Genomic DNA, 23,482 nt, shown 5'->3' with positions numbered 1-23,482 from the left:
TTTGAATATTATTTTGAGATATTTCAGTTTAGAAATTAAGCCAGCATATATTTCAAAACTTTGTTTTGTTTCGTACTTTTCAAAGATTTGGGATTTGGGGTTCCAGGTTTTGGGTAGTCTCACTCACACTAAGTACCAGCAAATCCCAAAACCAAGTAGCAAATCCGCCCACCACTAGCGTGCAGCATAATGGCATAATTGGTATCGTACCAGAGACTGCTGAGAGCTGCCACTGACAGGTCCTTAACCCTATCCGTACGCCCTGGCGTCATTTTGTACACCCAGAGTTGTATTCTTCACATTTTAGAATACTTCTAGTACGACGATCTCTTTACAACTTTCATTATTTCTCAAAAAAATCATTTTAACAGACTGCTATGCAAAGCGTAGGCCCCCTACGGATCGGATTAACGAGTAAATTTCTTCTTTGGAAAGTGGTGGCACAGAGTTCCCCCAGTCGTATGGATACGATAGTAAAGCACAACGTAGATCTAGGCCTACGGATAGGGTTAATTTGTAGCCTTCGAAGCTGAAAAACTGAATACCCCACGTCATTTGTTTCGCAGAAACTGAGAAAGCTCACTCGAAATGGAAAAGATATGAACCAGAAAAGGAAATGAAAATGAAATACATGTATTGAAAATCACTTACAGCACAAGGAAGCGAACACGTGGGGTTAGTCCAGTTTTAGCCTCAACGATTGCTATATTATTATAATATTACTACCATGTATTCTACAATTTACAATCATGCAATCCTATCGACTGCCCCTTCCTCTACCCCTAATCCTGAGCCTAACCATATTCTTAACCCATATAAAGTTAGCGTTGATATTTATAATTACTCTTGGGGCCAAAACCACCTAGCTCATAATGTGCATTTGCTAAAGGATATACACAATAAAAGCAAAACCTCTGGGTATGTTGCACTCATAAAAGCTTTGAGCCGTTCAAGGGACATGTTGGGTGCAGCAACTGGGAGGCTATATGTACAAAATCTGTTCAACCAGTTTTGTGAAATAGTGGCCAGAGATCAGTAGACCAACAGGGAGGCTTGTATAAAATTATTGCTCATCAAATTTATCAGAACCGGAGACTGTCAAAAAGAAAATGTACAAGTTGTGCCTTAACTGGCAAAGGAGGGGGGGGGGGGATCAAGGCAAGGCAGAGGGGAGGGCCTCTATTACATATGTAATACATCGTTTACATGTGTATGTGAAATCCCAACAGATATAAAAGCACTTTAATTTCATGTCTGTCTTTACCATACGTGATTTGAAAGAACTAGAGGGAATTAAGAAAGAAAGAAAGAAAGAAAGAAAGAAAGAAAGAAAGAAAGAAAGAAAGAAAGAAAGAAAGAAAGAAATTAATGATCTTCCCAAAGACTTGCGGGGGGAAACGTGGAAATGCAAATAGATAGGCCTATATAATTCCCAAAATACAAGTTCCATAATATTATTCTTTGGCAAAGAACCCAACATGTTTACAAAGAAAACCTGCAGAGGGGGCTATATGTTTATCGTGGGTCTGCATAATCTGGAGAGACATAAACTTAAATCACGAGGCTCTTGTGTGCCATAGCCACGTGCGTGTCAGAAGAATTGGTAAGTTTGTAATGCCTACGTTTAACGCCTTTTTGATGCTAACCACTAGTAAGGTTATATAAACGAGACTTTGAATTCAACGTCCATCTCCGGGAGGGCCGAGCCAAATATTTGACTGGAGAGCCTAATTAATATCCCCCCAAAATAACCATATTTCAGAACAAACAAAATTTAAGGAAAGAACGAATGATTTTTGTCAAGAATGCTCAAATAACGGGCTGACCAACCCACAATTCGCATCAAAGCTGAGCAAATGTTTGTTGCAAGGGGAAATACATGTAGATATATGGAGACGTGTGTGTGTGTGTGTGTGTGTGTGTGTGTGTGTGTGTGTGTGTATGTGAGTGTGTGTGCACGTGTGTGTGTGTGTGTGTGCGCGCGCGCGCGCGCGCGCGCGCGTGTGTGTGTGTGTGTGTGTGTGTGTGTGTGTGTGTGTGTGTGTGTGTGTGTTCACATTTTCGGATGACACTGATGACACTTGGGGGCGTTGCATCCTGTCGAAAGATGAGGCATTTTGAGGACTAAACCACGAATCTCTAATTTAAAAACTTTAAGGGTTAAATTGTATTCAAAATATTTTTTAAAAACAGGTGGAGAAAAGAACATACACCTGTTTGAAATATAAACCATTTGATTTTGTTTTGGGGTCAGTAGAAATAAATAATTGGTTGTGGGCTTACTTTTGCCAGTGGAGAATAGGTCTGAATATAGTTATCCTATACCGAGAGAGAATACCAACGTAGATCTATAAAGACGAGTACATATAAACAGTCAGTTGTTAAAGAATATCCGAGGCCGGGTGGTTGGTAGGCTGGCACACCCTACCACGGGCGAGGGTCTGGCCTAGAGGTGTTAGTCTCTCATTCAAAGGTCCGGGGTTCGAATCCGAGGAGCGACGGAAAAATGTTCTTCTCTAAAATTGTCTCCTTTCACCTCCTTTCCTGTTCTCTAGCAATGCTTTTGTCGTTTGCTTTCGTCTCATCTTTCTGCCCCCACCCCTCATGACCTCCTTTCCCCCTCCTCTGGGCTCCTGACTATTTCTGCAGCCTTTCCTGCTACTCCTTGGCTCCTTCTTACTTCTGTCTTTCAGCCACACCCATTTTCTAGTAGGAAAGGTCTACATCTAGCCTTCTCGGATAAGGGCTATGAAATCTCGGAAGTCCTGTGTGTAAGTTGCGCACGTTAAAGATCTCTATAATCATCTCTTGTTGGTCTAAAATCGATAAGAGTAGGCTTCCGCCACCACCCGGGCAAAATTCAAGTTCCTACCAAACTGAAAACCTTTAAAGTTAAAGTGTCCCGCGCGCTCATTTGACCTTATGCAGTTGCGAGCGCCGTAAAACCCTTCCAAAAAACAACAACAACAAAAAAAAAGCTCCTATATAGGCCTACCTCTCTTAAATTGTCCCCTTTATTGTGTCTGTGTCTGAGTCACGTTTTCTCACACCATTGGCGGCATTTAATATATAGTGTTGAATCCTGATGTGTTTCTCTTGCACTGAAGCGAACTTACGCGACATATCTAGTTATAGTGTTGAGAAAAAAAAAAAAAAGAATGAAAATACATAATGTTTGTAATGTATCGTTTCCATCAGTGGCGTCGGGTATAGGTCGTCATGACATATACTGGCATATTATATCTTGGTTGAGACTGCAGGCCTACATGTATTTTTAATCTTGTAAAACATAGGCTTATATAGCCCATTTATTTGTTTGGGTCACGATTTGGCGGGTTCTCTGGTATGGTGCTCCATAATCGCTGTCCCTTCAATCATCCACCGTCCGTGTCTCGCCCCACTTTCCAATTTTTTAAACACTAGATCTAGGCCTAGTTACTCTATTGTAACATCTCGCTAATATCCAGCACTGCAAAACTAAACTAGAACTAAGTGTGTGTGTGTGTGTGTGTGTGTGTGTGTGTGTGTGTGTGTGTGTGTGTGTGTGTGTATGTGTGTTTGTTTGCTTGTTTTATTTTTGGTTATTGTTGGTTTTTATTTACTTTCCTTTTTTTTCTTTTTTTTTGGGGTGGGGGGCGGGCGCGTACATGGAATGTGTGAGAATCAGCTTTTGCACTCTATCAGTCCAGATGATGATAGAATTTCCTGCAAAGGACAAATAAAGCATCTTAAATAATCGTAATGAGTTCTTTGTACGGAGAGATGAAGAGTTTGCCGAGGAAAACATTTAGGTTTGTTTTGTAAGACTCGCTGGCATAAGTTCTAGTTTTAGTGAATTGATGAAGTCTAGTGAACTTCCGGTTACATCTACTTCCTTCCTGTATTTGCCTTGCTTAGGCCTCTCTACGCTTTTATACACAGAAAAACACTGTGTATTAACTGGCGCGTTATTATTAGTTATTTGCCTTTGCTTGTGTGTATATCAATAAATATATATATTCTAGTGCCCTTTTTGGGGTAAACAATAGGATTATTGAAAACCAAGTTAGTATTGTAGTAGATCTAAATCTAGATCTAGACTAGTATATATAGATAATCTATATAATATGTTGTCATTGTTGAAATTGAATGTCATAGAATCTTATTTTACGATCCAGATCCAACAAATGTTAAGATAGATTCTAGATCTAGTCTAGATCTTAGATCTAGATTTCTAGATGACGTAGATCTACGTAGTGTTGTCTGGTCAAGATTTTGTGTTGTAGACTTCTAGTAGGGAGTGGAGACTACTCAACTCCACTCTACGACTACAGACTACTGACAACTTTACAAGAAGTGGAGTTGATACAGGACAAGTGCAAGAATCTATTCGACATTGGCACCTTGTTTTGAGACTGCTTTTAACGCCAACCAAGTTTAGTGAGAAGCTACTAAAATATTGACTATTGAGGTAGGCCTCAGTTCTTTTCCTCAACTGTTCTAAGTCTAGATCTAGATCTAGAATATATGGAAGTAGTGGCTATTCTCATCCGGGGTGAGAATAGAAAAACGATCTACCTCTCACCCCGGGTGAGGCTTGCCAGCGTAGGCTATTCTCACCCGGTGCGAAACAAGACCTGCTTTTCCTCATTTTGGAATACTGTCTATCGGTGTGGATGATCAAATTGATAAAAGCCAAGAAAAAATTACGTTATAGCACAAAAGTAAGCTAATTTGATCGTCTTCAAAGATGCTATGGCTATTTCACTGTTCGAATCGAGCCGAACTACGCGGGTCGCCATTTTGTTTTGCCCGGAAGTTCTCGCAAGATCTACTCCTCCCCTCTCTCTCTCTCTGTCTCTTTCTGAATACTGTCTATCGGTGTGGACGCTCAAATTGACCAAAACAAAGTTAAAAAATGATGTTAAAACACAAAAGTAAATTAATTTGGTTGTCTACAAAGATGCTACGGCTATTTAACTTTTCGAATCGAGCAGAACTACGCGGGTCGCCATTTTGTTTTGACCGGAAGTTCTCGCGCTACTCCCCTCTCTCTCTCTCCTCTCTCTCTCTCTCTCCACTGCCCACAGACAAAATTGTACGCTTTTAGTAGGCTACAGTTGTAATGGAACGTTTGTTCACGGCACAGAATTCTACAATTTTTCTGTTATCACAGTGTAGAATTCTGTGCTGTGGTTTAGGGTGAACGCAAAATTTGTTGGCCTAGATCTAGGCTATAACGGTGAACGCGCAACGGGTGAGAATAGCCAAAAGACTCGCCTGCTCTATTCTCATCCCGGGTGAGAATAGAGGTGGCCCTAGAATATTGGCTAGGGCACTCCTTGGATATATATATATGGACTTTTTTTTTTGGCGATTGTTAAGATTCTCGCGTTTAATTCCGATGGGTAAATTTTTACTTTCACTCCCGCACACAGATGCACTGTTTCAGGGGTCAAACCGCAGTACTGTTTGCTGCAGATCACACATAAAGCCACTAAAACCGTCGCAAATCAATTATTTTCAAGACAACTTCAAATCTAACTGTAAAATATCAAATTATGGTAAAAAACAGGGGGGCATGCCCCCCTGTAACCCCCCAGATTTTCTTTTACCCCAGTGGAGCAGGCCCCCCTGGAACCCCCCGATTGGTCCAAAGCACGTCTATCTCGGTTAAAAACAATCAAATATTTCAAAAACTATTAATTTGCGACGGAAATGAAGTTGATATTCGTGTTCTGCGCATCAATATTTAGTAGAAAATAGACAACTGGTAGCTGAGTGTGAGACGGGAGGGAAAGTAAAAAAATACCTTCCGATGTGCGTTTTTCATACCCTCAGGCATATTTCATTTGGTTCCTAACCCTAGGTTAGGGTTAGGGTTAGGGTTGGGGCCAGGGTTAGGGTTAGGGACCAAAACGAAATATGCCTGAGGGTATGAAAAACGCACATCGGAATTAAACGCGGGAATCTTAACAATCGCCTTTTTTTGTGTAGGCCTGGATACCGACCTCGATACATACTGATTTAAATAGACGGTATCAATGTTTTATGTTTTATCAGTAGGGGCCAAGCGTAGATCTAGAATCTAGATTAGATCTAGATCTAGCCTACAAAATGAGCAGTAAAATTTGCGTAAAATTTAACTTGTTTTCAACGGGGGGGCCCTGACCTAAAAAAACCCAACAATATGGCTTACATGGGGACTTGACCACAATTTGATGTTTTGCAATTAGATCTAGATCTAGAATATAGATCTAGGTTTGATAGGCTATCTCTTCATATCAGCACGCGCGTCAAAAAGTAATTGTTTAGAAACTAATCATCCGTGGGGTCAAAAACTAGATTCTAGATTTTATCCAGCCGGGTTATTTCCCTGTCACAAAGTAGGGACCACCATATCCAAGGAGTGCCTAGTCTAGTGTCTTATTTTAATTTTTGTCATCATATCCTCTAGGCCTCGGTAAATTTTTAGGCCAGCTCTCTATTTGGACTCAAGTCCGAATATAATCTTTATTAAATTTATTCAGACTGAGTCCGATTATAGGCCAATTTTTATCTATCCGAATATATGGGTTCGGGTTTGAAAAAAATGTTTTATTTATTTGGACTCAGCTTCTTAGTGAGTTTTATGTGAGTGTAAGGAGGTTACATAATATAAAACTCGTCGGGGGATTTTACGTAAAAGCGGAGTGTCTACGTACACAGTAACCGGGCACCTAGTCTCAATATCTACGTACACGGTCACCAGGCACCTAGTCTCAGTATCATGTACACAGCAACCGGGCACCTAGTCTCAGTATCTATGTACGCGGTAACCGGGCATCTAGTTTCAGTATCTATGTACACAGTAAACGAAAATGAAAATAAATCAATATTTTGTCCTGTGCTGTCACTTGCTGGAAAAAAAAAAGAAAGTCATGTACAATCGTCTTGTCGGGCTCGCCATAGTGACCGGTCTGTGAACCTGTGCGTGCATATCACATTGTGAGTACCGGTTGGGGATCACCAAAGTTCATTCAAAGCCTGTGCGCTGCGAAGTACAGGGCTCCAGAATGGGGGGATTATTGATTTTTTTTAAAGGTACAGTAAGGGGAGGAGTGGGGTTGAAGGCAACACCGGATGACAAAAACTGAACTTGGAGTTCTGAACTGTCCGGTTACCGTGTCCCGTGTACATGACACTGAGACTACGTTCCCAGTTGCCGGTTACCTTGTACGTCATACATAGAGCTTGCTTTCGAATGGGGACATGTGCAATACAAATGCTAATGGCCCATTCCATGAGCGGTCCACCAAAATGCAAAAAGATAAAATTGATTAAATCAACTCACCACCAGGTGAAATATTCAGCAGAAAGGTTTATTGGTGTAGTTCTGAACTTAAAAAATGGTAGAAACCGTCCCTTTCATACAAAAAACGCATTGCGAAAATGAGAAAGAAAAATGTCATGACAAAGACAAAAATATCATTTAGTAAATATGTTTTGACCACAATTGACAGAATGTCCACCTCTCGTGACAATGTAACACACGAAACACAAAACATACAAACGTTTTTCCACACAATTAAAAAAAAGAACTATAATCAAATGCTTCCGTGAACATGTGAAGTTGATGGTAGGAAATAGCTCAGTAATATCAGTTCTAGTGAAGTAAGTCCCTGAATCTTGTAGAATGGGGTCGAAGTCGTGTAACACACGTAACGTTACGTGTGTTACATCAAAAGTTACGTGTTACATTCATACAAAACATGCAAATCTTCAAAGTATTGAAAGAAAATAGGCAAAGCAAAGCAAATTACCACACTGAAACATATCACAATGGAACAAATTGATGTTTAAAGCTGAAATTTTAACTGACCAAGGGACCAAATGGGTGTTGTTGTAGTGATCTCCTTTATGACATTTTATGAATCATAGTGCACAGTAAATGTCATCTTTCATTCAAAGCAACTTCCAGTTTCCTGTAAAATTTGACATGGCATTCACCATAACCCTCTTGTCCCCTTTCCTGTCACTTCTCTACGGTTTTCTTTCTCATCACATCTCACAAGGACCCAAGCCCCAATACTGACCACACAGTCATCACTTCGAGAAGGATCAGTTGCATTCTTAAACCCCTCTAGAGGGTATTGTATTGGACATCTTGTTTGTCGTGTGAATGCATTGTAACTTCTCTGCAAGGTTCCATAATCATTCAGTACACTTTCTTGACTCCAGAAACTTCTAGGTCTATATTTTGTCAGGGGTCCTCATAGTGTCGATCTAATTTTGTGAGAAGTATATTTACAGTTGGCATGACTGCAGATCTACATTTCCATCATGAATGTCTTCTTCATGTTTGCATTGATGTAACAACACCACTAAAAGTTGACATTTTCTTTGATGGTGATCCAAGGAAAGAAAAGGGTACTTTATTCACAGCCTTTGACAAAACCTGCTTGTTCTTGTATCCTTTTCTGGCTTCAGTGTGGCTTGTGTTGGCGCTACGTTCCTTCTTCTTCAGCCGATGCTTTGTGACCTTTCAGGACATACTTTCTATATTCCTTCCTGTCAGATTCTATCGTTTCAACATGTTTTTTCTTATTCTCTCCACTCTTCTACTGTCTTTGGTTGTGTAAGATGGGCCATCTGTTGTGTCATCTTTGCACGCTGCTTTTTTTTAGTCTTTTGGAAGGACGAATTGCTAAGGAAGGACATGAAAACGAAAGTTAAATTTGACAGGGAATAAGGCCAACTGTCTCTTTTAATAGGTGAATTTTACTTTCAGACTGCATTTAAATGTTCTGGCATGATTTTGAAACCCACCTGTCTAGTACAGTAAATCCAATGTTCTGACGCACTTACAGAAATTTTTGTTAAATAGTTTCGTTTGTTTTCCCGAACAATACACCAGTATTGACAAGAGGTCGCTAATAGATATTTAAAATTTAGTCTTTAATGAGATGATCTTTGAAGTCCAATGCACAAGTAAATCAACTTTGATTGATATATCAATGTTGTTTACAGAAAATTATGGTATGAAAAATGCAACGAAACACAAACATTGAATTAATGTAAAATATTTACCTTTTCGCCACAGCCTGAGGTATCATCAATGCTTGTTTCCTTGTCAGCCACACTGCTTTTGCAAAAAGTGACCAAATATTCTGAAAAATTTGACTCTACATGCCAACTGAAATTTCTGATTTGAAGATGTAACACACGAAACAAAAAAAATGTAACACACGTAACGTTTACTTTTGACTATATTTCTTGAAGTTTCATTCTTTTTTCTTTCTAAAGCTAGGAAAATGCTCAACATTCATTTACAAAGAGTGTATAAAAAATTATCTTGACTCCGCCTGTCAACTTTGAAGAAATTTGGGACAGTCTGCAGAAAAGTAGAATTAAGCATTTTCTTCACGTAACAGTAACACACGTAACGGCCACTTCATCATCATGTCAGTCAAAAAGTTACTTCTTAAATCACTTGTAAAGGTACAACAGTTCAAACTGACTTTATGTCTTTCTCAAGGAACAATACTTTTATTCCTGACACCCATGGTCATGTCACTAAGCTCTTTAAAAGACTTGAAAGTAGAGCTCAGATGTAACACACGTAACATGGAATGGGCCTAATTATTATTATATTATTATTACATATTGAGGCTACCATGGGTCTCAATAGTCCGTTACTGCCATTTCCTCCGCTAAACTCAGCTACTGCGACAGCGGGCCAATCAGAAAGAGAGTTGTTGGGAGCAGGGTGATTGCCAGGCCCCGGGAATTTTTAAAAAAATCGCAGAGACCCGGGAAAATACATGAAAGATCTCATATTTGAAAACAAAGTCCAAGAATGTCTTAAAGTTCATTTCTGCCGTTCGCGATTGTGATATTAATTCGGCTCTGAGAGTACGTTTCTCGCGAACTGGCGGTTTTGGCGGCAAGCTGAATTGTGTCACCAAGGTTCTACTGGAAAATCAAGATCTACTTTCGCTTTCGTTACCACCCAGAAATTTGTCAGCAATTGTCTGATAATGCAACAATTATTGTAACATGCAAGTTCGGCATTACAAATGAGATGTCGCCATGAAAATAAATCAATATTTGTCACTGTGCCGTCATTTTTGGGGGCAACAAAAAGAAAAGAAAAGAAAGTTATACAAGCGTCTTGTTGGGCTCGCTTTTGTGACCGGTCAATGAACCTGCGCATGTTCTGAGCGCTTCGAAGTACAGGACTCAGGAATGGGGGGAGATTATTGATTTTTTTTTAAAAAGACGCACTCAGGGATAGGAGGAGGGTTGGACGCAACACCAGAGGACCAAAAAACTGAAACTGGAAGCAAATATGTTTAATGTTTAGAATTTTAGTTACTGCTATGTACAGCTCTCTGCAAAGTAAAGTGTGCGTTGGTGCAGGCCTTGTGTGAAAACGGGAACCGTCATAACTTGTAAGGGTGTAAAATGGAACTTAGGGGCCTAAGTGTTCGCGTTTCATTGGATTGGTGACAGTAAATTAGATCTCTATATTTTAGCTTTCTGTTCAAGATTCGCAGATTTTCAGTATCACTGTATCTTGCCCTCCCACAGTTCTTACACCTCTCACACTGAATAGGTCTACTTGGGCTATTCTATTGTACTTTGAGCATTAATTTTTGTCTTTCACGTTTATTATATAGGCCTATATATATGATATGAATCATGACAGTCAATATTCTAGTTCAAGGCTCAAAACAGGATTCGTTTTTATATAGTTTACGTAGATCTAGGCTCAAATAAGGAGGGTGGGAACTACCGAAAAAGCATCGTATTGTTTGCTCTAGATCACAACATAATAACGAAGTGGCTAACCATAGGTTACTCAGACAAACATGCGAGTCAGCTATAGCGGAATATTGCTGCTGCAGTGCAAAGGCCAATTATACATAATTAAAAAACCTCGCCAGTTGAGAAACCTGTTGGTGATCTAGCGAAACAAAGAATGGGAGAGCCAATGTGTGTCAACAATGAAGACTAGAGCGACTGAGTAGGGAGGTTGTGGTATGCGCAGACAAGCGGAACGCATCGCGTGATAGGCCAAGTTTAGATAATCAAGGCCTACCATGCCTCTCACTTCTCCGATTCGGGGATGGAGAGGTCATAGCAATGTGATGGGTGGAGCGAATGAGTGACGTGCGCAAGCTGACGGAATGCACCACAGGGTGTGGTGGGATGGGGGAAAACACAGCGGGTGAGTTAGCTTAGAGCCCTTTCTTTGTGATCGCCAACGCCGAGCTGTCAGTCAACATGGCTAGATCTAGCGCTAGGGAAAGAAACTTGATTCCATTTTTGATCAAGTAAGACCCAAAGGTCATGTTGAAACCAAATCATCATCAGGGGAGATATCAAAAGGAAATATACAGAACCGCAAAATCATAGATTTGGCCTATTTTACAGTTTCCCTTGAATTTATTACTGGATCCCTTATAGCGAGAATCCTGCTATAACGGACATTTTGCTCCAGTCCCCTCCCTCTCGTTATAACAGGATTCCACTGTATAACCAAATATTTTCTTAAAGCTGATAGAATGAGCCATTCAAAAATGATAAGCGATCAAATAAATGCAAAGCGTGATAAACTCAACAATTAGTACATCAACGGGGCGAAACAAGTGAGAAACACATAGCGTGTAGTCGCTCAGCTGGACCGTGTCACTTTATCGATCGATATATTGGCCAAGAGACGCTCTACGATGTCAAGATAACTTGCAAAGTCATTGGTCACCATTTATAACTTTGACCTGATATTTACCACGTCATTTTCCATAAAAGGAATACTGGAATTCTGCATTGAAAAAGGTCAGCGTCTATGCCCTTTATAAAGGGCCTGTGCGCTTCCCGGTCGATATAGGTCAGATATAGGGCCTGCACGCTTCCTGGGTAGCTCGGCTCATTCCCTTTATATAGGGCCTGCGCACTTCCAGGGTTAAGTACGGCTGACCTAGCTATTACGGCCAGCCTGCCAGTCTAGCCGTACTTAGATCTAGGTTGGACTCTATTGAATGAAACCTGTTGAGTACACAGGTCTCATTAGATCTAGATCTAGTAATTATTCAGGTTTGAAATACATAGGCTACATGTTAGTAAGGCACCTTTTGGTTACGTCTGAAATACAAATAGGCCTACTGTAGATACTGCAACTAAAATTTTATTTACATTTCAGCCATCATTATTAAGTACGGCTAGCCTGCCAGTCTAGCCGTACTGATTTATTTTAGGCCTTATTAGAAACCTGTTGAGTACAGGTCTATTCAGGTTTAAAATTATACCCATGCACTGTCAGTAAGGCACCTTTTGATTTCGTCTCAAATACAAATACTTTAGGTATTGCAAACAAAAAATTTATACTAATTCAGTAAACCTATTTTTTGCTGTTTGTCAGTCCAGCCATCATTGATAAGTACGGCTAGCCCAGTTGTCTAGCTGTCATTAAGTACGGCTAGCCTCTTCCACATAATAAAGACACTAAAACTGTCTAAAAAATGTCACTCTGTAGATTAGAGAGAAGTGGTCCCCGGCCTACCTCCTTATAGATCTAGAAATAACACAATTGGAAACAAAAATGGAAGTTGAGTAAAAAAGCTGGGAGGACTTCCGTGACGAACGTCCGCTATGAGACAGAGTAGAACAGAGGAGTATTGGTAGGGTTAGGGTTAGGTCTCTTCTTTATTGTGTGTGTTGGGGTGGTCGCTCATTAAGGAAGTCCTTCCAAAAGGCTGGCTGAGTATTTATTCTTTTTTTTTTGTTGTGGTTCCAAATTTCAATATTTTCTACATAAAATTTTTTTTCCTCATTGGATGGCTTTTTTGCATTAGGAAAACAGTTCTTGCGTGTTCTAGCCATTCTTTGAGAAGATCTAGCATAATATATGCCAGTTAAAATGAAAATTGACAAACTCGCAAACATCGTGAAGCGCACTAGGTCTAAATCCTTACGTCCATGACACTGTTACGCAAAATATCAAACTACATAAACAAAGACAACACTTGTTTTTTATTCTTGCGTTTATTTGGCTCATAAACGAACAAAACAACACAAATTGAACACCAAACAGTAATTGGAGAAATTTATTTTTTAAATATCCTGTGTTGTCTATCACACCCTAACCGTGAAATCCGCTTTGATGATAGCGTATATATAATTGGTAATTTTGCAGTGTTGGACCATCTCGTATATTTGACTTAAAGGCATATAAATTAATTATTTTTCTGACTGATTTTTAAATTTTTTTGGTGTGATATTAAAACGAATTTGACCCTAAAATATATAAATCAACCTAAATTTGAGAAAATATGGGAGCAAGATCCCCCCATTGTGAACCATATAATCTAGCAGGCACATAGTGAAATCTGCAGAACATAGAAGAAAAATGTTTATGTGTGTACGAATTTCAGGCTTTATGAGATAAATAAAGTTGGGCAATTGAGTCAACATAGTTGCATGAATTATGCTTCTTAGTTCAAGCCTATTGAGACAAGTGAAATTACGAGATCTAGTTTCACTTGTACAAATTAGATTGGTTTATCATTTATGCCTTTTTCGCTTTGGGTCAGCACTATTTTTGGTTTTGTTATATTTTATTATCAAGTAGATCTATTGTTCCCATCGCATGCTTAGGTATTGTATGACACTTTTGACATTGACTTTTCTGTTTTACATGACTGTATATCCATTGCTAATTATTAGATTTGGAGACATAAAATTTATGTTTTATTTGAACTATATTTTTACACGAATCGCACTGTGTTTTGCACGTCTGGTGGCCTCCTTTTTTTTTTTTCTTTAGATTACTTTTACTTTTAGGGGCTAGATGTAGCGGGTTACGTTTTTGGTCAATTTTCGATGAAAATATTGATTTTCTGGAAAGCAGCTTTTTAATAATAATAATAATAATAGATAGCATTTTTAACACCGTTGATCATTGCTGAATCAGGTATTCTGGTCATTTTGGATTTTAAAAATTGAAAATATGTCTCGAGCGCCCCCCCCCCCCCCCCCCCCTTGCAGAAACAACTGCTTGGTCACCTTTCTTCTCTCTTTTTTGGTTACATTTTGTGTCTACTTGGTTCACTAAACTTCTATATATAAATGAGGTTATTTGTAACTGTACAGAAATTATATTTTACATACGATTAGAAATAATATGGTACTGGAACCTATAGAAGGAACAAATCCTCAAATTACACAGTGACATTTTAAAATATGTGTTTTTGTCAAAACTAAAATCTTAAAATCTCAGCTACTCATCTGGATAATGTATTGAAACTTTCCAAGTATGTGCAGATTTGGTAGTTACAGGAATCTGACTAGCTATATTTGAGAAAATGTACTTTAAAATATTTCAGAAATCTGCACCTGAAATTGATTTTGCATTTAAAATTGGTACAAAAAAGGGACAACATTACTTTGAAACCCCCAGAAATTCCAAAATATTGGAAGCATACCATATAAAAAAAAACCCAGCCAGGTACCTATAACTATTATTATTAATTCGATAGGCCTATTTATTAAAAAATTAATATTACGCCTTTTTGGTTTTTCAAAATTTTAAGATTTTCCTAAGCATTGTATGATTTAAATATGGCCGCCGGTGTTACATACATTTTGGGTTAAGATGTTTTTAAACATTTTGATTCATTTCTGGGACGGGCCAGATATTTTGGTAAGGTTTGGTTTCAAAAGATGCATAAATAACAAAGATAGCTTTTCTTGGTAGCTAGACCCCTTAAAAGAGCCTTTGTCAAAAGATGGAATACCAGGATGTGACAAATGAGTTCCAATTTCAACTTTATGAAAGTATCTTGAGTAATTCATCATTATGTTTCTGTTTAAAAATTTGTTTCAATGAGTCTGAGTAGTAGCCATTTTAAATCCCCATTAAAACATCACCTACTTTTTGGCAAAGACTCTGCTTCAATAAGTTTGTTGTTGTTTTTTTAGTAGTTTTATAGCACTCGCAACCTCATAAGGTCATATAAGCACAAAGGGGTGGATGTCAACTGAGAAGTCCTTACAGGGGGAATCAGACTTACTCTGCTCCCCTCTCTAGCTTCAACAGCACAAAGTCTGCTTCGACTATCAAAGCACCCCAGAAATAGCGGGTTACAAGAGTGTGACAAACATACAAAAGAAGTAGAGCAAAAATGATGGTAGTAAGGATTAGGAAAGAAAAAGCAGCAGTTGCCTGATGCAGTTCAGGCACAGTTATGAGCATGACATTGATGAATCAGTCCATTTACAATTCTACTGTGCATAAGGACAGGTTAATGTCCTCCCCTTTGGGAATGGCCTAAAGACACTTCAGTCAGTAGCACTGCCCTGAAGGGGGGGGGAGGGGCTTCAATTAGTTTGGTAATTTTTACTGTCATTTCTGCATGCAAATGCTGTACTTATAGGGGCTAAACATACACATTTTTGGCTGTGGAACATATGACCCCTAGAATGGTTACAAATGAAAGATATCCAAGAAAATCCCTTACTGCGCAAATTAAATTATAATGGGACAATAGAAGGAGGGGGTGGGGGGGGGGGAACGGACATATAAATATGTGCCTCCTGAAATCACTGATTTTTTAAAAACTCATAGATTATATGTCTTCCTGAATACCCCTAGATTTTGTTTAAGTTAAATAGTAAATAGCCTAAAAATAATGTATACAGTTTGAATTAAAACATCAAATATCTTTTTTAAAAACTAATAATTTGCAATGGATAAAAAGTCAAACTCTATGTAAAACAGAAAGAAAAAAATGAAGATGGTCATGCAGGTGACCAGGTGAGACTGCTCAGTATATTCTGAATAAAAATTTCCCATTCTAGTGTTGATATAATTTTGACTCACCTTTTATTTTATAAACAAAGTGCAAGACCTGTCTGAGGCAACCATTTTTACCCTTGATATTTGGTGACCCTCTTTGACAATTTTGATAAGATCCTGGTGCTTGAGAGCAAAGGAAATGCAGGATCTTAGACAAAGTTTCTTTGTTGAATGATTGATTTTGTTTTTCTCCCAGATCTCTGGCTTTGAACCTGCTGTCCAATGGCTGAGGGCGAGCAGCAGTTCACCCTCTACGATGCCACATCCCACCAGCCCATGACAGTGACTGTCAACAACACAGAGGATGCTCAAGCAGTACAGAGCATTCAGTACATTACCACTGATGGTGTTCCTGTGACACAGCTTGGGGCCAATGATGTCATCCAGGTAACTAGCACTGGCTGCCGCTTTCTCTTTCTTTTGTTGTTTGATGACATACTCATCATGAGTATCATTCATCTTGATGAATGAGTCAGAACTAGAAAGAATGATTGTTTGTTGATAATTTCATGTTGTTGCTATTTTTGTAAATCCAGTAGCCTTTGAGCGAGTGCTCTTTGGCTCAATACCATTAAAAAAATGGTGGTCTTTACGAGTTGCTTTTTGCTGCTACAATATAAGGTAGTGTCTGTGGTAGGAACAGGAGGAAAAAGTTGCTGTCAGAGATCCTGTAGTTTGGGACATTCGAAGAGCACATTTTGGACTGTTTTGTAAGTGTGGTCACAAAGCAAACACTTTGGTAGTTTTTCTGGGTTGAGTCTGTTTAGGTGATAGTTGAGAGGTATGTGCTGTGCTCAGAGGTGATATATTACTGGTTGTTCCTTTCTGTTGAGGGCTTTTATGCTGTCAGTTTGGTTCACTTTGCTCCTGTGGTTGTGAACTGGTCTGCCAGTTAGACGTCTTGTCGTTTTGAAATTTCAATGAACGAAAACAAAGAAATGTTTTGCACCATCACAAGAGGCTCCCAGTTATAAAATAATGTTATCTTAAAACTTTAAAGAAAGTTTATACTCATAGAGGGAGTATAATGTTTCAGTCTTGTAAAAGGCCTTAGACATCACTTCTTGCCTCATGGTAAAATGAACAGAGATACATGTAAGTTTACTTTCGGGGATACTGAATGGGTAGATATAATTATAAGTGTACCAGGCCTGCTTTATTTTGCTTTTTTTAAGCTGTTTGTGTTGGTTGTTATGCCTTGATTTAAAAAAAAAAAGTCTTATTGGTGTATTCCTCACCATAGTCTTCTCAGAACTTGACTTGTTTTTGACATTGGAATCTTGACTCAGGTGGCCCAGGGAGATGGAACATTTCAACAAGCTGCTGCTGGGTTTCAGACTCTGAACGCCACTGCCCAGCCCCAAGTTATCACAAACACATCTTTTGCTTCCAACTCACAGGTGATATGAAAATTTGATACATTTTAAAATCTTTTATCAGTGTCATTGAATCTTCATATATTTGTTTCTTTGTCATCACAGGTCGAAAGCTATGGCAAGAATAATCTGTGTGTTAGTGACATATACTTAACAAAGATATCTGTACATCTTTTTCCGGATGCAAATATAACTTCTTGAAAAAACTGGTTCTGGTATTGAAAGTTGTTTCACTTTTGTGTTTCCTTTTTTAGAGTAACAAGAAGCTATGATTGCTCTAGTAGACAACCACAAGACAAAATCTTTTACTGATATGAACTAAACCGCTGTCCAGTTTCTATTCTTTCTCTTCTGCAAGGGTCACAATCCATTATCTCGAAAGACCTGCTCAAAAAGGAAAATTACTTCTACTGTTGCTCTATTATGTTGTTTAGATTTAATATGCTTTGATTTTACAAGTTGAGACAAATGAGACACATATCTGTTCTTCAAAAAACCACACAGCATTTGAATGGCTTTACCACACTTTGAATAACTGAATTACGAAAAAATGGTAAATGTTGAAAAGTAGAATAGAAGGGGTACAGCTCTGGTATTAACAAACCATGTGTTTACTGTCCAGTTTAGAATCTTTTAAACCTCTTGGATAAGTATTGACTTCTTTCCTCGCCTAGTGATTTGCTCTGGTAGGTTAAAGGTGATTTTTAAATGTGTTTTGTCTGTATTAGTCAGAGACCAAGGAAAACAATTTGTTAAAAGATATTTGCTAAATAGATTTTTTTAAAAGTCTATAAGACCCATGCCTCTGTTTCAAAGTGTTGTTCGGGGCCTGCATGTGATTTGTTTGTTGTTTTCTATTGACTCTGTTTTCTGTTATCTTCTACCTTGTGTTTCTCTTCTCTGAACATTCCCAGTTCGTTAATTATCATATTCATAACACAGTAGCTCTGTCGTGTTTGGATCGGTTTCAGTTGAGTATTTTATCATGCGTATGTCAAAGGGACCGTTATACATATATTTTGTAATCAAACACTGCACAACCCCCGGGTGGTGCTACTGGCTGAAGTGTCTATAGGCCATTCCCAAAGGGGGGACATTAAGCTGTTCTTATGCACAGTAAAATTGTAAATGGGCTGATTCATTGTCATAGCTTTTCCCTGCACTAAATGGCCATTATTGATGTGCTTCACTTGACTCAAACAAACAAATAAACAAACCATGCCTCAGGTTGTGAGTGTCAAATGGGGTGATAAAACACTTACCTTACAGTTACAATTACCATTCAGCTTGTGATATGGTTGTGACGTCCTGTTCCTCTTATCTCAGTTTCTCTGCGTAACATCCTCCCATCCCTCAGGTTGGCACCATAATCCCTCAGAACAACGTACTCCAGAGCGTGGTACAGCAGGCGGCTACCCCAGCTGCTCAACAGCAAACAACTTCTGCGGCCAGCACATCCACGCCAGTGAGTGCCGTGGCCACTGCCGGCATCCCGCAGATGTTGTTTCTCAACCAGGTCACCATCAACGGCCAGACCTCTTTTGTACTGGTGGATGCCAACAACAAACCAGTTCAGTTGCCTCAAGGTGAGAGATGAAACAAGCAGGAGGAAAAGTTTTTGGGCCATTTAGTCTCATACTGAAAGGGGAAAACAATAATTTAATATATTTAGCTTCCTTAGCTCACTTGCGACTGGGCCCTTTCACCAATCACAAGCGTTGAAGACTGGCGTTTTGGGGGTATTTCAATAAATCACCACAACTCTCAGAATTACCCTATTGTAATCATTTTTTGACACAGTAAAGTAACATTCAAGCTTAATCTAATACAAAAAACTAAAGTTGTCTAAGTCTAATACTTTAATTTGTATGATTTTTTAAAAATTGGCATGAATTTGATTTTCCGAAAAATTTCCAGAGACGTGACAAGTAGAATGAAATTCACTGCAACAACAAAAATAAAAGTTCAAAGTGTTGTGGTTTGATTTGTATACATGTGCGAGTGTTTGGTGAAAATATAAAAGCTGGTCTGTGCATTGATTCAGACCCATACACTGAATTACATGAGACAGATGTACGGCACGACGTTGTGATTTCGTTGCGCGAAAAACAACACCGGTACTAGTGCTAGATCTAGCCCTAGAACTACGACTCGGGCCGTGTTCGGGTACATATCCAGGATCCTAACTATTAGACACATCATATTCTGAGACACTAGAACTAGTAAAACGCACAGAAGTATAGAAAACGGCGAAATTATGTGATTCTTGTTCATGCGACTTCTTCGACCGTTACTTCGACGCGACTGTCGGATTACTATCAGCTGTATAGAAAAAAACAAAGCGCGAGTTCCGGTCTGTTCAACCCCAATTGGGGTCACTGTCCTTCACCTTCAATAACTTAAAAACTACCGGCCCCAGAGATACGAAACGAAGTCTAAGTAGCTCAGGCTTGGCCAAACAAGGGTACGAGGCGGGTCTCGCGATCCGTGCGTGATTTGTAGAGCGAAAAAAAAATTCCAAAGTTGGTCACGCAGGGCTTGTGAGACCCGTCGCGAGCGTCGCAGCGGGGGTCACGCAACTGTTGTGTGACCCGTCTGAAGTGAGTTAGAAGGGAAATAAAAAAGCTTCCTAATTTGGTTATTGTATACTGCATGTATCTAATTTTGTGTTGCTGTTTATAGTTATAATGTGTATTTTATTTCGCAAGCTTTTCTGGTCAATATGTGTAGACAAATTTGTTCCTTTAAAAAAAAAAATTGTGATGTAAATTTTCAAAATGTTCGTATTCGTTTCTAGCAAATGTCATTAAAAAAATCTTGTTTCAGTACAATCTGGATGATGTAATTAATTAACATTTGTTAAAAAGTTTACTCCCAGTTGAACAGTGCCATTGTAGTTCCTTCGATAGACTAATTTTTTCAAGTCTAATTATGTCAGCTGACATTCAACTCAGTATGTGAGATTGATTTTATGAGGGTGTAGTATTCTCGTATTTGGTGCAATTGTCATGTGAATGATACACATTTGTTGTTTCCTACATGTGTACAGAACAGCACTCTTGTCAACTTTAAAACTGATATATCCTTTCTTTTTGCACCTAGGTATTCAAGTCATAAACCTCCCAACGCCACAGATTTCTGGACAGCCAATTCAGATGGTGAGGTATTTTTTTGGTTTTCAAAAACATGGGTCTTAATATTCCGCTCTTTAGCGGATTTCCGCTACTGCCATTTCCTCCGCTAAACTCCGCTGCTGCGACAGCGGACCAATCATAAAGAGAGTTGTTGGGAGCAGGGTGATTGCCAGGCCCCGGGAATTTGAAAAAAAAAATCGCTGAGGCCCGGGAAAATGCATAAAAGATCTCAAATATTTGAAAACCAAATCTGATAACGTCTTTAAGTTCTTTTTTGCCGGTCGCAATTGTGATATTAATTCAACTTTTCTCGGTCTGAGAGTACGTTTCACGCAAACAGGCGGTTATGGCGGCAAGCGGAATAGTACATGATACCAAGTCTCAACCGGAAGATCAAGATCTACTTTCGCTTTCGTTACCACCAAGAAATTTGTCAGTAGTAGTCTGATAATGCGACTTTTGTAACATGCGGGTTCTGCATTACAAACGTGGTGTCGCCACGAAAATAAATAAATAGTAGTCACTTGTGGGGGCAAAAAAAAAAAGAAAAGAAAGTTATGCAGGTTTTTGTCGGGCTCGCCATTGTGACCAGTCAGTGAACCTGCGCACGTTCTGAGGGCTGCGAAGTACAGGACTCCGGAATTAGGGGAGATTATTGATTTTTTAAAAAGATACACTCGAGGATGGGGGGCAACACCAGAGGACAAAAAACTGAAATCAGAAGTAAATTTTTTTATATTTTGAATTTTGATTACTATCACAGCTGTCTGCAAAGTTAAGTGCACGTTGGTGCTGGCCTTGTTGGGAACCGTCATAACTTGTAAGCGTGTTATTGAACTTAGGGGCCTAAGTGTTTGTGTTTCTTTGGATGAGTGGTAGTAAATTATCTCTATATTTCAGCTTTCTGTTCAAGATTCGCAGAGTTTCAGTGTCACTGCACCTTGCCCTGCCACAGTTCTTACACCTCTCACACTGAATAGGTTTACTTGAGCTATTCAAGTTATTACTCTACTTTGAGTTTGAGCATTAATTTTTGTCTTTCACGTTTATTATATATGATATGAATCGTGACACCCAGACTGGTTCGTGACAGTCGGTATTCTGGTTCTAGGCCTTTTCTCATGCTCAAAACAAGATTCTTGTTTGTATAGTTTATATATGCAGGCTAATGATGAAGGGAAAATATAAATAAGTCGCACAAGACCCCAGTGCGCCACCACTTTGTGTACGTAATCAAGATTGTAAATATTTGGTAAGTGATTTTTATTTGAAATTATCTTCCAAACCCTGAAATTGGTATGAAATAACCTTGCTTTGATAAATTGATGGTTTTTATTTCAGCATTCTAGGGTTCAAAACAGTATAATAATAATGGGTGCTTCACGAAAATGGGCTTCTGTCGCGATCACCCGGAAAGTTCCTCCTTTTTTAAAATTCTGAGTTGAGACCCATGCACAAAAGAATTTTTTTTTTACAGGGGTCACCTTTTTCTGCTGTGCTCCTCCAGCTCAAGGACAGTCAGTTATGCTTATCAAACTTTTAGCAAACTGATTTTTTTCATGACTTCCTTTCTTTCTAGCCTTTCCGGCAGCTGTATGCCATTTTTTAAGGCACTTTTAATTACTGTGGAGTTTGCTTAAACCAAAATTTGTGGGACTGCTGGATTTTTTCAAGTTTAGCCATGATTTAGTTTACATAGATAGCTCAAATTGTGTTTATTGTCGATAGCATAAGGTTTGGAATGCCGTGCTTGTGGCAAATTTCACTTTTTGAAAGTTTTTTATCATCTACTTCTTTTAGTAATTGTTATGTGAACTGCAGACTGTATGCATTGTGCTTTCTCTTCGACATGATAGCTTGCTTAATCTGTTGAACATTTTCATAGAACAGATGAAAGAGCAAAAAGTACTGCACACTGTATTGTGCTCTGTGCTAAACTGCAGAAGTGAGAAGAATCAATGCTAGTGATGTCACATGCTCATGTGTAGGGCTGATGTTCCCAGACAATAGGACACGACCATCCAAAGGTTGTGTGACAGACGTACATTCGTCATCTTTGGGTCAATATACACAGTGATGTATGATGTGTGTGATAAATGTTTTGCAAGCAAACAACAGACTGGGGATGCCTTTCTCTCTGGCCAACATTTGACACACATACATTCTTTTGTCTTGTTCTACTGTTTTGCTATCTCAAAACTTGATGATTTGCATTAATTGAGAATTGCCAGTGAAGATGTAAACAACGGAACTCTCAAAATTCTTTTGGTTTAGAAAAAGGAGCATTTCGGCTAATCAATAGTTTTCTTCTCTCTCTCTCTCTGTCTTCTGGCGCTGTAGCATCATGTTGTCCTGGTTTGTCGGTTGGTTGACTGATATGCCTTGGGGGGCACAATATCTTGCAGGCTCGTCATTTGCTCCCAATAGTTTTCTTACAGTGACAAAGAAGAACATCAGGGATTCGATTTTTTTTTCTTTTTACCGCCTGTTTCGAATTTATGTTTTCAGTTTTGGCAGATTTCTTTGTATTTGAACTGACCAGAGCTTTTCTAGTTTTTTATGAGGGCAAAGAAGACTCAAACAAGAAGACTGGTTCTCAATCTGACTTACCATTAGTGGGTGGTTGGCAGGTGCTCTGGTATAGTTTGATCCTTCTTTGTTATTAAACATCTACCATTCAATCTCCCCTCCTTCTTTTTTTTGTTTGTCACTTTTTTGTAACATCTCTAATCTTCAGCACTTATATGACTCTACTGCGTACTGCGTTGCAAGTGCAGTAAAGCTCTTCCTAAAACTAAACTAACGACTTACCATGAGGGGTGTTACAAAAACAGGATTGGAAAAATGTAAGCCTCTGCCTACCATGTCAGTATGAACTGGGGGGGAGAGTCAGGGACGCTGGCATGAGAGGAAAGCAAGACCTTATCTCTAGACCATTTAGGCCATGAAAGTGTGTCAGTTGGATGGGACGTTTTTAATTAATGCTGGGAGAACTGTGTGGCATTAAGGACCGGACATTCTTTGAGAAAGCTGTGGAGACTGGCTCAGGATTGTGATGACCATATATAAAACTTGTTGGTGGCCAATGCTAAACAAGGGACCATTTATGAAAGTTAAATTGAGGTGGAAGGGGGGGGATCTGGTTATAGAGGTAA

At 39.0% G+C, this 23,482-nt stretch overlaps 1 protein-coding gene across 4 annotated transcripts in view; it reads left to right on the top strand.

Moving 5' to 3' along the window:
- Positions 1-3,870: 3,870 nt before the first annotated feature.
- The window catches only part of LOC101860894 (nuclear transcription factor Y subunit alpha), a 23,579-nt gene continuing 3,967 nt past the window's right edge, over positions 3,871-23,482 (top strand). For 2 of the 4 annotated variants that reach the window (XM_005098358.3, XM_005098355.3), the window contains exons 1-5: positions 3,872-4,450; positions 16,014-16,204; positions 17,107-17,217; positions 18,551-18,779; positions 20,296-20,351. In XM_005098358.3, coding sequence (XP_005098415.1) covers positions 16,040-16,204; positions 17,107-17,217; positions 18,551-18,779; positions 20,296-20,351 — 561 coding nt within the window. In that variant the 5' untranslated portion in view covers positions 3,872-4,450; positions 16,014-16,039. Of the gene's footprint in view, positions 4,451-16,013; positions 16,205-17,106; positions 17,218-18,550; positions 18,780-20,295; positions 20,352-23,482 lie in introns of all 4 variants that reach the window. The other 2 variants (XM_005098356.3, XM_005098357.3) reach the window with 2 other exon arrangements.

Source organism: Aplysia californica, unplaced genomic scaffold (assembly GCF_000002075.1).
Source record: "Aplysia californica isolate F4 #8 unplaced genomic scaffold, AplCal3.0 scaffold00180, whole genome shotgun sequence".
NCBI classification, from domain to species: domain Eukaryota; kingdom Metazoa; phylum Mollusca; class Gastropoda; order Aplysiida; family Aplysiidae; genus Aplysia; species Aplysia californica.
This window is presented reverse-complemented; position numbering and strand designations above follow the sequence as displayed.